The sequence below is a fragment of the Vidua chalybeata genome, chromosome 16, assembly GCF_026979565.1.
Source record: "Vidua chalybeata isolate OUT-0048 chromosome 16, bVidCha1 merged haplotype, whole genome shotgun sequence".
Lineage (NCBI taxonomy): Eukaryota > Metazoa > Chordata > Aves > Passeriformes > Viduidae > Vidua > Vidua chalybeata.
Genome location: NC_071545.1, coordinates 4,357,938 through 4,371,021, shown reverse-complemented (window position 1 = coordinate 4,371,021; position 13,084 = coordinate 4,357,938). Strand labels below are relative to the sequence as shown.

At 37.6% G+C, this 13,084-nt stretch overlaps 1 protein-coding gene across 21 annotated transcripts in view; it reads right to left on the bottom strand.

The window, feature by feature from the left end:
• RBFOX1 (RNA binding fox-1 homolog 1) overlaps positions 1-13,084 on the bottom strand; it is a 1,013,650-nt gene that overhangs the window by 79,582 nt on the left and 920,984 nt on the right. For all 21 annotated transcript variants that reach the window (XM_053957185.1, XM_053957186.1, XM_053957196.1 and 18 more), the window contains 3 exons: positions 11,499-11,552; positions 6,230-6,322; positions 4,443-4,503 (listed from right to left, as the gene is read on the bottom strand). In XM_053957185.1, the coding sequence (XP_053813160.1) occupies positions 4,443-4,503; positions 6,230-6,322; positions 11,499-11,552 (208 nt within the window). The remainder of the gene's footprint in view (positions 1-4,442; positions 4,504-6,229; positions 6,323-11,498; positions 11,553-13,084) is intronic.

Sequence of the window (13,084 nt, the reverse complement as noted above, 5' to 3'; positions counted from 1 at the left end):
ATTCAATACTTCCTCAGAAGACCACTGATCAACACCATGCAAAATGAAAGATTGGACAGAACTTTAGATCTGTCAGCTTTTGCTGTCAAAGCAGCTGACAGACATCTCTCAGCTTCTAAGTTACACTAACAGTGCCACAATTTGTCTGAGAGAAAGAAAAAAATCATCTTGGAAGACACAGATTGTTCTTCACAGCTGAAAGGCAGTCTCATATTTCAGCTCCTCACCACTCTCCCAGTGACGGCTGTCTCATCTAACTTTTTGAAGCCTATGGAGGAAATACTTCATTCATCGTGAAAATAACAGTAATTAAACTTAACTTTATCTTGTCAGCCAACAATGTGCTGGCCCATAGCTGTGTGGGTTAATCAAGTGTGATGGGAGTTGATGTATCCGAGCGAGCAGCTGCCAAGTAACCCTTCTGCAGCAGCTGGAGGAGGCAAATTCTCGGCTGTGGGTGTAATTTTGTGCATTTTTCTTACTGTCACAATATTAATCTCCTTCTTGAGTTGAAACTGTAAAAGCTTGAAACCTAAAAACCAGCCAAGCAAAGAAAAAAAACCCTCTGCCTGACCCAGCGTCCCAGCCATCCAGAGAAGCACATGTCCAGTGTGCTGAAGGGAAGGAAATGATCCTAGGGTAACAAGCTGTGGTAGAAACAGGGCCCAGCAACACAGAGAGGAATATTTTTGCTTCATAGACTGAAGAGGCCACCATGGCCAGAGAAAGGCTTGGGTAGGAAAGAACCCTGTGATTCCACTTCCTTCCCTCCTGTTTGCTACCCAGGGAGGGGGACAGGGAGTGGGAGGGGATTTAACTGTGCTAACAGGCACTAGATGTGATTTTGAATCTAAATTTAGAGCAAAAGAAGGCTCAAATCCAAAGTACCACCAGTATAAACTTTAAAATATATTTGTCCTTTTACAGATCTCTGCTCCTTGTTCCTCCTTTGTTGCTGCAGTTCTCTGAATGTACCTGCCCATAATTCTCTGTGCCCTACAACTTTTGGACGAGCATCCTGAATGGCAATATGGCATCAGAAGAAAGTACAGCTGTGAACAGGATAGGCTGGAACATCTAAAAATGTCTCAAATATTTTTGCTAACATGTAGCACTCCTGACATTGAATTTATTTGCAAAGAGAAAGCAGTTGCATCTCCAAAGCACGAGGTGAGCCATCAAAATCATCCTGGCTGGTAACAAACCCACAGAAAAAGCTCTCCCAGCAACTGCTCATTTGAGGAGTCAACATTCACTGGAAAGCATACTTATTTCAAAGACCATTTAGGATACAAAAGCACACCACTTATTTGAACAAAGCCATATATATTAAAAAAAATCAAGTTTTTGTGCCTTGAAATCTACTGACTTCTGCAATCCTATTAACAACATGAGCCCTTTTATCAAACAACCAGCTGTATTCAGGAATGAAACACAAAACAGAGTGTATCTTGTTTTTAAATTAAAATAAATATCAGTTCCTGACGTTTTGATAGAATACAACATGTGCCCCAACTACCTTTTGAATAACTGCCAACAACATGCCAGTCACAACACACACTTTGAAAGATAAAGAGAGGCATAAAAAGTAAGTGGTTCTGAAGCAAACAAAAAGGCATGTGCAAACAAAATGCTTCTGGCTACCTGCATCAGATGAGTCTTGCAAATTCTAATGTGCCGGCAGAAAAACTGGCTTATAGTTTATTTAAAAGATGAGCCCTTTACTTTAGACAACAATAATCTTCAATAAATAATCAGCCCTAGCAGTGGTTAATTCCTGACAAAATGATAAAGAACTAGAGTTGTACCATGCCAGGATGACTGATAGTGTAAACACTGATGAAGCTAAATGAAGCCCTTTACACGTCTGCACTTCATTCCTTGGTGCTTGGGATGATTACGCAAGAGGGACGTGATTGTCCTTGTTTGTTTACTTTAGGGCACTTCAAATATTTAAAAAAAAAAAAAGGTAAAAAAGATGAAAACAATCAAAAGCTATGAATTGCAAGCAGAGGTTTACTTGGTGGTTTACTTCACCTGGCAAAAGGTGTGCATATGAATACTCTGCATGTGGCACCTTGGATGTCTGGGTTCACAATAAATAAATGCCATTTATTTATGCACAGAACGGTATTTCATACTTTTGGTGGGATCTAGATTGGATGGAACAGGATGGAAAATGACAAACAAAACACTTAAGTGGGAAACACTTAACAGCAGATTTTGCTCATCCTGGTCTTGGATATTAATGAATGAGAATGTGTGACCTAAGTAACCCTGCAGTGCAGGGCATAGACATGAACCTCCTCTAAAACCACATGGCTAAAAATCTCCCATCTCTTTTTGCCAGCATTCCCTTCCTTCAGCACTGGCTGTGTTGATATGTAACATGTTATTTGCTCATGAACAGTTTTGTAGCCTTAGGATAATATGAATACAAAATATGCATCATCATTTACAGAAAAACTACTTTTATCATTGCAGTATAGCAGGCAGAGTTCATAGGCTCATATGCACATGGTTAATTTAGCTCTGTATTACAACAAAATCTCTTTATGTGATCTAGTCAAGCCTTGTGTCTCTCTCTAGATTCACTGGGATGCTTTAAAACCAGTAAAAAAACAAGGAGAATTTCCCATCTGCGTAATTTGTCAAGCTTCACATCTACATACAAAATGAGGAAGAAAACAGCTTTTAAGAAAGCATGAGGCATTTCAGCCCCTTCTTCTCCAGATCATTTTAACTACATCAATTATTACATCCCATGAAAACCATCCCTGTGTTTTATTTTTACTGTGTTACAAGAAAATGATGAGCTTTATTAAAAAATAAAGCCACTGTGTGCCCTGGATTTTAGTAAAACCTTCCTAATGAGACCTCAAATACAGAAAATATGATCCGTTATATTTCAAAATGGAAAAGAGTCTAATCTACCTCAGGAAACCTTTATGCGCACATTTCATCTGCTTTCTACTGGATGGAAAAAACTGAATTAAACTGAAAAGCAAATATCAACAACTATAGAGTCTAGCTGAACTAAGGGCATAATTGCAATAAAATTGCTATTGTTTGACATGACTGAGTTAGAAACTTGCTTGAATTTGCATTTTCTGAACCAGCAATGAGACACCCAAGCACGTGATACAACAATTCCAAAGGAAATGTTAAAAAAATGTATTGTTTCCAAATGCCTCAAATAACTATGGATCCTTTTTCTATCATTAATGTACAACATTGCACCAACTGAAGTCAGTATTAGAATTGATTTCATTTTTAGATAGCTTGGAATTCTGATTTCTCCATGTGAAAAGAAAAAACCTGTAAGCAGCACCTAGTACCAGTCTCCCTTCTCCTAAGAAATTGTGGGAGGAAGATATGGAAAATGATCTTTGACCTGTGTGTCCTGGTACTAAAAGGTTCTACAGGAAAAAACATTCTTGCTGGTCTCCTTCCCTCCATCCCCTAAATCAAGCTGAATCCTCCCATCAGCTCACTCATCACTACATTAACACTGCACAAAGCAGAGAACATCACTCTCACACCAGGTCCATGTCCTCCACAAAAGCCACTGGGGTCCAACACTGGGATTCCAGTCAGGGGGATTTGGGGTCCAACACTGGGATTCCAGTCAGGGGGATTTGGGGTCCAACACTGGGATTCCAGTCAGGGGGATTTGGGGTCCAACACTGGGATTCCAGTCAGGGGGATTTGGGGTCCAACACTGGGATTCCAGTCAGGGGGATTTGGGGTCCAACACTGGGATTCCAGTCAGGGGGGATTTAGGGTCCAACACTGGGATTCCAGTCAGGGGGATTTGGGATCCAACACTGGGATTCCAGTCAGGGGGATTTGGGGTCCAACACTGGGATTCTAGTTAGGGGGATTTGGGGTCCAACACTGGGATTCCAGTCAGGGGGATTTGGGGTCCAACACTGGGATTCCAGTCAGGGGGGATTTAGGGTCCAACACTGGGATTCCAGTCAGGGGGATTTGGGATCCAACACTGGGATTCCAGTCAGGGGGATTTGGGATCCAACACTGGGATTCCAGTCAGGGGGATTTGGGGTCCAACACTGGGATTCCAGTCAGGGGGATTTGGGGTCCAACACTGGGATTCCAGTCAGGGGGGATTTAGGGTCCAACACTGGGATTCCAGTCAGGGGGATTCGGGGTCCAGCACTGGGATTCCAGTCAGGGGGATTCGGGGTCCAGCACTGGGATTCCAGTCAGGGGGATTCGTGCTCTGCCCACCTGGCTGGGAATCAGCCGAGCTCTGCAGAGGTGGCATTCGTGCCCAACCCCATTGTGTCCTGGGACTCTGAGCCCCAGGAAGGCAGGAGATGCAGAGTGGGACACCCCAGGAGCAGTGAGTGCCCTGCTGAGCAGGTCTGGGGTGTGGCATGCAGGGACAGTCACCCAGAGCAGGGGGCTCATGCACTTACCATTCGTGTAAGGGTTGACGGTCTTTTTATTTGTCATTACACGTGCTGTGGCATTATTTACCTAAGCACATAGAACAGGGCATTAGAAAGGGTTACAGGGAGGGCCCGTGTCACTATTAAACGCATGCATTATTACTGCTATTAGTCATGTGAAAATAAAATGCAATTTAATTTATAGAAGGCAACAGGTGCATAACAAAATCATACTATTTATAATTACATTTACTTTCATAACCATTTTAACTTACAAATCATTTCAATAAAGCAACATCATATCATTTAAACTTTAATAAAAAGACATTAAAAGCAAATTAAAAGGTACTGCATAATTTAAGACTTAAGAGCATGCTTGTATTCCATGATAACACTGATACAATAAATACTCAAAACAGAAGTAAAAAAAAAAAGATCATATGAAGGAACATGCAGTGGAGTAGAAAGGAAAGAGACAAGGTACAAGGAAACAAAGAAAATGTCAAAAAAGGGACAAACGAATTTTAGCAGTGTGCAACATAACCCTTTAGAAGAGAAGTACCATTGGAAAAGCAACATCTAGCATTCAACACTTGGAACAAGAGCCTTTTTCATTGCAAGAATTAACAAAATCATTCAAGCTTTAAAATCACAGCTAACAAAAGGATAAAAAGAGGGTGCATTATTTAACACAATATGGAGTTAACAATCTGAGTAAGATGTGCACGAAGTCATATCCTCAATCCAATCAGTGCCTCCCAGGCTTGCTTAAAACGTACACTCAATTACAGGCGTACCAATATATAGAAAAAAATGTAGCATCAAGAAAACTTAATACAACAAGTCAAAAAAATCCACGTGGTATATCAGCGCTAAATACGTGAAACGGCAGATGGACTTCTCCACTTACCATTCAGCACCATCGCCAGCATGGGTATGTATACAGTTACCATGGTTACTGAGAGTTTGGTGAGGGCCCTAAGCGCTACCGTCGAGGGGGAAAATGAAAAGGCAAAATATGCAACATCTTACTCAAAAGACGACAGCATTTTCAATTGGTAATTCTTTCTTTTTTTTTCTTTTTTTTTTTTTTTTTTTTTTTAATTCTAACAAATACGACTGAGGCAGTGTTGAAGGGGATCCAGTGGCATGGCAAACATGGCTGGAGGTTTTGGGAGATGGGGATGGCTCAGGCCACCCGGCTTCCTGAAAACTAAATGTGACAATTGCTCCGTCTCTAGTCTGGCTTTGTTTCTGGTGCATCTTTTGGATGCTTCTTTCCCAATCTGAATTTTTTGAAAGCCACTGTGGATCCCACATCAACCCTGCAGCAACAAAAATAATAAAAAAAAAAAAAAAAAAAAAGGAAAAAAAAAAAGAAAACAAAAAGAAAAAAAAAAAACAACCTTTTGTTTGTTTTTGTTTTGTCTGTCACACTTTTTTTTTGTTGTTGTTCTCAATTTTTATAATTATTTTTTGTTGGATGGTTTTTGGAATCTACTGCACCCATTGATTTACAAAACATCCAAAATAATAACTTCAAAATATTAAAGCTTTCTTTTTTTTTGCTTTCAAATCTGTCATCCACCTTTCAGCAATAATGATAATAATAATAATAATAATTACAAAATAAATAATAATAAAAAACCCAAGTAAGGCCAGATTCTCTCTCTTTATATATAAATATATATATAAACAATGGGAAGGGGAAAGGGGAGCACACAGAAGACACCAATGATGCATCTGAAACAACAAATGAGAGTGAAGCAGACATTTATAAAAAAGATGAAAAGGAAAATATTTTGAACATGCACCTCGATTTTACGGCCCTCTACCACGGTGCCGTGTAATTTCTCCCTCGCCCTGTCCGCATCAGCACTATTTTCGAAAGTTACGAAACCAAATCCCTGCATGCAGGAGGGAGAAGGGGGGAAAACAACATGCACATTATTATTTCAGTCAATGACCACTTGTTTGCTTATGTTCTCTCTCTTTAATTTAATATTTTCTTGTCCTCGCTTCATTTCTGTAACATGCAAATTAGAAAAATTATGATTGTATTGAGATGTGCAATAAATAAGCAACAAATGTGAACAATTTTTTTTTCCTGTCATCAGTTAGATAATACCCTCTGAGAAAGTCAAAGAATGATACCAAAAATACCTTTCTACATGTCACTACAGAGGAAAATAAATCTAACAATAAGAAAATGAAATTAAAATAAATTACAGTGTCTTCACATAGAAAAAAATGAACTAATGAGAAAAGAAAATGAACCACATTTTAATGACATGCAGATATCTCAACGAAATAAAAAACATGTGCACAAAATTCAACACTGAATGTCAATATACTCTAAACATTGCCTACTTAGTCATGCTGTTGTGATCATAAGAAACACTGTTCCCATGCAACACTAGGGTAACTTAAACTTTTGTCAAACTATACAGCCTTTACTTATTTTTTTATAAAAGGAAAAAAGGAAAGAAAAAAAGAAAACCACCAACAAAACAAAAGTACTTTCAGAACAAAGTATAAACTTTCTTGTATTAACAGATCAAAGAAAATCACATGATGTGAAATAGAAAAAGAAACTCTGATAAAAGAAGAAAAATGCAAACGTTTTGAATAAGTTTAACTGCTTTATTTACTTGTTCTGCATATTATTTTCCACATATAGAACATGCAACTGGTAAAACTCCAGAATCCCATGTTAGTGGGACATATCTGAAATTCTGCTTATGACAAATCCCCTCCTTTATAATACCAGGCTAAAATAAACATTTCAAATCCTCCGAAAATGCCTATTATGCCCTAAGTGAAATTAAACACTGTTTAAAATGGCAAATATTTTGGAAAAATCTGACAGTGAAGAACATTTTAGAAACATACACCAACCCTTTGAAGTAATTCTTGCATTAGCACTACAATGCCTTTGCATGCCTCCCAAAATTATCCAAACAAACGCTCCTCTACATCCCTGAGCTTTCACAGCCAGAACCATTGGCAAGTTGCACGTGGTGCTATGCACAAAGGCAGTGCTTACATAGTTTAAGTGCTACTAAAACCATGTTTTTTTTTTTCTGTTTTAGCCTGAACTCTGTTCTGCTCCTGAGCAATCAGCCACTCACCACAGCTTCTCATCTGCCTTTGCTGAGTTTTGCCAGTGTTCACCCACTAGGAACACTCTCTGCAGTGCTACCTACTAAAAAAAAGTGTCTGGATTAAAAAAAAAAAGGGGGGGAAAATGATAAAAAGAAAGGGAAGACATTTCTATATTCATTTACACAAAGGGGAAATTAAATATCAAACTAAGGCAAAACTGACACCAAGCCATGAGAAAAAGAATGGGTATGGACTGCAGAAAATTAGTCAATGATCAACAAAAAGTGAAGTAACTCCCAGGATAATTCCCTGGGTTATTTGGGTTATTTCACCTAGTCAAAGAACCCAGTTATTAATTCCCATTTATAATGCAAAAAGTGACATTTATGTGCAGCAGTGGTCTCTGTTTCAGGCTCTCCAAAGCAGCTTAAGCATAGCTACTCTTTTTTTTCCCGTTTAAATCCAGCCTGAAGGCTGAGCTCCGAGGTGCTCTGTCAGCAGCTGCAGCTCCAGCTGAAGCCATTCTCACAACACCTGATTCCACACATTTTCTCCACACCACTCTCCACAATTTTAGCACAAGGCCACGACCTCACTTGCCACAAGGCACTGAGGATGTAACTCTCTTTTTCCCAAAGCACCAGGAGTGGTGAGAGAAAGTAAATCCCCCTCCTCAGCACTCATCTCCATGGTTTGGATCCCTGTACAGGCTTTTCTTATACCTAGACTCATCCTCAACTTTAAACTTTTACTTCTTCCAGAAATGCTTTGTCCCATCTTGCTCAAGCTCTGTAAAAAAATCCTTCTAATTTAGGATGCCATTAAGAAAACTTTACAGCAGAAAACATCACTGGATCCATGGATCTAAGCAGAATAACTCCATTCAATAGCAGAAATTCCCCCAATTCTTTGTTTTTTTTTTTTCCTATTTTCCTGCCTGAGCAATTGTCCCCTCTTGGAACTACAATCATTTGGTGGGAGTTTAGTCAAAATTTTCTGTCACTCTCCTTAGCTCACAGCACTACCAGTTAACTTTTGTTCAAACAGCTAAAGAGAAAGATAAAAACCTAATTATACTAAAAAATTCGAAAAACATACAAAGTGGAGCCACAAGCCAAGATAAGACTGGAACTTCAAAGACGCTGAAAATAATACTCATTGTCATTTTTAATTTCTTATGTTGTACTTATTCTCATAATCAACACTACTTAACTTAAGCTCTCACTATTTATGCAAATCTTTACCTGGCTGACAGAGAAACCCAAGAATAAAACACAGATTCACCCATCATTCCAATACCTACAGAAACACTTTAACACCAATTTAATATGCAGCTGAGTTAACAGCTGCATTCTCTTAACTCGTAATGCAAATATATGCCTTTTATTTTTAAAATCTGTCGAGTGATTTAATAATAGACAAGTTAGTATGTGAGAAGGTTTGGATTTAATTTGGGAGGCACTTTGGAGTTCTCCTTATTTGAAGAAATAGGTGTTAATGCAATATACACTAGATACACATTAGTACATACACACACAAACAGATTTCCTAAGGTATATATAGACCTCTCTAGAGTGTTGATTTATAACTGATAGAAAATGGTCAAAAATTCAAAAGTCATCAGTGTTGCTGTATATTTTAGCAAAGCTTTCTTCATTATTATTATACATTCAATCAAGCAGAAATTTGTAGTATGAATCTTTCATTGTTTTAGGGTTTTCTTTTATGGAAGGACTCCCTTCTGTAAAATGATTTTATACTTTACAGAGGTGTTCTAATGTTATGCTTCTTGAATATGCAATTCCATTTTTCTTAACTAATATGGTATGAGAATGAGATTCCTTCTGTTGTTTTTGCAACAATCATTTAAAACATTAACTATTAGAATAAAAAGAGAGAAAAAGAAACAGAAACAAAAACAATTCTATCAATTCTTATGCCAAACTGCAGCTAGAAACAAATTTGAATTCTGATCCTGCAAACTTTGTTACCTGTACTCAGTCTGAAACCACTTAGTAGTCCTTTCAGTTTCAGTGGGATTTTATGAAAACATAGATAAGCACTGCCAGGAATGGGACTTTAATCTGGTGCATCTTAATTCCTACAGAATGGACACGAAATGATCAGATTAAAAAGAAAAAAAAAAAAAAAAAAAGAAAAAGAAAGAACAGAAAAAAAGATGTCCCTCTTATTCCTAATATTAATTTTTCCTTAACTTTTTATTTAATTGAGAGACTCTAATGGTACTTCTGAAAATGAAAATACTCGTAGCTACAGCTGAAATAACTCTGAGCAAGGTGAGAAGCAGCAGCTCTGAGCTGTGAGATGCACCCTAGCCCTGCCTCAGGCATCTTCAGACAGAAGCTCCCCTGCAGACAGCTGGGCTGCAGCCCTGATGGTGCAGGAGCATTTATTAACAAGTCTGACCTGACCAAGTGAGGAACTGAGGCAGGGATGTTACAAACCCAGCCAGGAAAACATTTTCCTTCTGAAATCCTTTCCAGGATCTTGCCTTTAGCACAAGGCACTGGGCTGTTTTCATGCTGCAAAGCCAACATCAAAAAAAAAAAAAAAAAAGCTCAATTTGAAAACACCTCCTTATGCCATCCCCCAAAACTTTAACAAAACCTTACACTGATGCAGCCCAGTGCAGGTGTGGTGGTTAAAATGCCCACCTGTGGAAGATTTAGTGGCCAAACTAAAGTTTAAACTCCTCCCACACGTGCTCAGCTCCACCCTGTCAGCAGAACCAGCAAAGGTGGCCAGTGGGGGAAGGCTCTGGAAATTAATGGGATTATGCAGCAGCAGCAGGTCTGGACAATCCATGTCTTTTGAAAACATTGTTGAACAACCATAATTTAGCAATAATAAATTTTGGCCAGAGTAGGAGATTCTAAGCCACCAAATTCCATCCATTTTAGTTGTTTACTGAAAAAGTGATGAATGTTCCAACTGAGTTTGGGCTGGCAGGCAAGGGGACTACTTAATGTCTGAATAATAAACCAGGAGATTTCAGCTGTTCCATTTAGGTTAAAAAATAGTGAAGGCTTTAATTTCAGAAAATAAATATTAACAGAACTAAAATATATCTAAGATAGACTTTTGATGTATATGATTCTTAAAATATGACAGGTTACAGTATGTCTAGAACAGGGATAACATTCCATCTCTAATAATAAATGATATATGAGTTACAGGAAGACTGAAACATTAGTGAATAAACTTTTTAGTGTTTCTGACATGGCAAGAAAAGGAAAAAAGATATGCATATGACAGACATAAACCCCTATAATACAGCTGATATCACAGGTGAACACATTGGGCTACAGTTTTGCACCTGCTGATGCAGTCCTGGCCATTCTATCTTGCTTGATTTCTTAAATATTAAATAAATTGAAGTATGCATTTAAGGCAAAGTAATTTTGGAAAGAAAAATTAAATGTTTGCAATACAATAAGAACTCCTTTAATAAAATAAATACTAAAATAGATTGTTTTCAAAGGGTTGGTGTACTAAGGCTTTAACTAAAGAGGAAAACATCTGCACTTAATCTGGAACAATCACATATTTTCTCAGATAATTACTAAAGAGGATATTTATTAGGTATCATTGTCATCTTTCATGTCAATAAAGCAAAAAAAAAAAAAACCCAAAACTATACTAATACAAGCCTGCCTACAAATATCTTTAACTATGGACTCATAAAATAAATGAAATAATTACCCTTGAAGAATAAGGACAGTGAAAATCAACATCCCCATATAAGAGATGACAGTTTGGAATAGTTAAAATTACCCCCTTGAAAAGATATGAGTCCATTGATTTTCATGCTGCTTAGAAAACTGACTGACAGCTCACAGGATGTTTTCACTAACATAAAATTTCAGACATTATTTTGTCATAGCAGTGCAGTTGTTTCCTTTTACTCATATATTTTAAACAAAACAGAAAATTCCACATGTGAATTAAACTGCTTACCTTTGAGCCTCGCTCATTAAAAATAATTTCAACATCTAAGATTTTACCAAATTGCTGCAAAGAAACAGAAAAAGTTACATGAAAATTAGATAACTTCAACTCTTCTATCACATACAACACAAAGGTTTCTTGCAGGAAGTGGTGCAAAGCTTTCCAAATGTTAAATGATATAAAACCAAAAATTGTTAAACACAAAAAAAAAGACAATACTAAAAGGAGTCAGATAAAGATTCTTTCTAAATTGCGTGCATCATTCTGCTCGTTACAATCACTCCACAGAGGAACTTGAAGCTCAGCGACGCCCCTGACAGAGAGGAAAGAGCATTCAACTGTGAGCACAGTGACGTAAAAGTCCCAAATTTCAGCATTTTCCAGAACAGGTGCAGGAGTTTGGTTACCTCTGCATTACAGGAATAAGATTAAATTAGGTGGGACTTTTGTTGCTGGCTTCATGGACTGAGGATTTCTTTCCACCCCTGCTGAAATGGGTAACCATTATTTCCTAAGAATTTTTGTCTTACAGGAGCATAATTTGGAAAATTAGAATGGGTACTCACTTTGGGGGGATTTTTTCTCTGCTTAGAATTGTATTTTTATTATAATATTAGAAGTGGCTGTTATTCCTATTGATCTTCAACAGCACTCAATTCCCTAGACATTGTTTGCACACAAAAAAGCTGACCCCAGCTGCTCGTCCCAGAGGAAAAGGCCCTGTTGGATCTGCCTTAGGAAGGGAATAAATGTTAGAACACTTGTTGTCAGGACACATTTTGTAAGGTGACAATGTAATGCATCAGAGGTTCATTCCTGTTATTTCATAAGTCATTAACATGCAGTATGGATCAGTGTTGGCATTGGTCAATGACCCAATATCTTAAACAAAAAGGCAGAAATTAGAGAGAGGCAAATGGAGAATAATCCAACAAGAGTCCCAGGAACTGTAGAAATGAGTACTCCAGTCTTTTAAGATATAATAAACAATTACAGGCCAGAAAGGACAGTATTCCTTCTCTAGCTTATAAGAGAGTTTCAACTTGACCATGAAAAAATCAACCATCACTTGGTATACTTTGGCTTATTTCATGTTCTTGCTTTCACCATTTAATCAATGTTTTAACTTCCACTTCAGCCTCGATGCAGACACAGACTTCATATTTAAACAATTCTCCTCTGTTATATTCGTGTCCATGTAAAAAGATCATCTACTGTGTGCTTAACATGGACATAATGCAGACTTGCCATATTTCATATGAAATATTTCAACTCACACATACAGAAATCTCTTTTTTCTATCATTTCAGAAGCTAAAAGTTTTCTGTTACTAAGTCATTCTGGAAGTCAGCTGGAAGCTCCAGCCATTCTCCAGTGTCAGTCTTTTGAGACCTAAGACTTAGAATCATTAAAAAGAAATACGTTCATTCATTTATAAATTACTAGAATACCTACCCAAAAAATCCTTTCATTTAATGTTTTTTCAAATAAAACCTATTTTAAGTGGTTTGTTTAGTTTAAATAAATTAGCATATTTTTCTCTGGAGGGTTAATTATTATGCCTTCTGCTATTCTGCTGATGAGCTGGAAGCTGT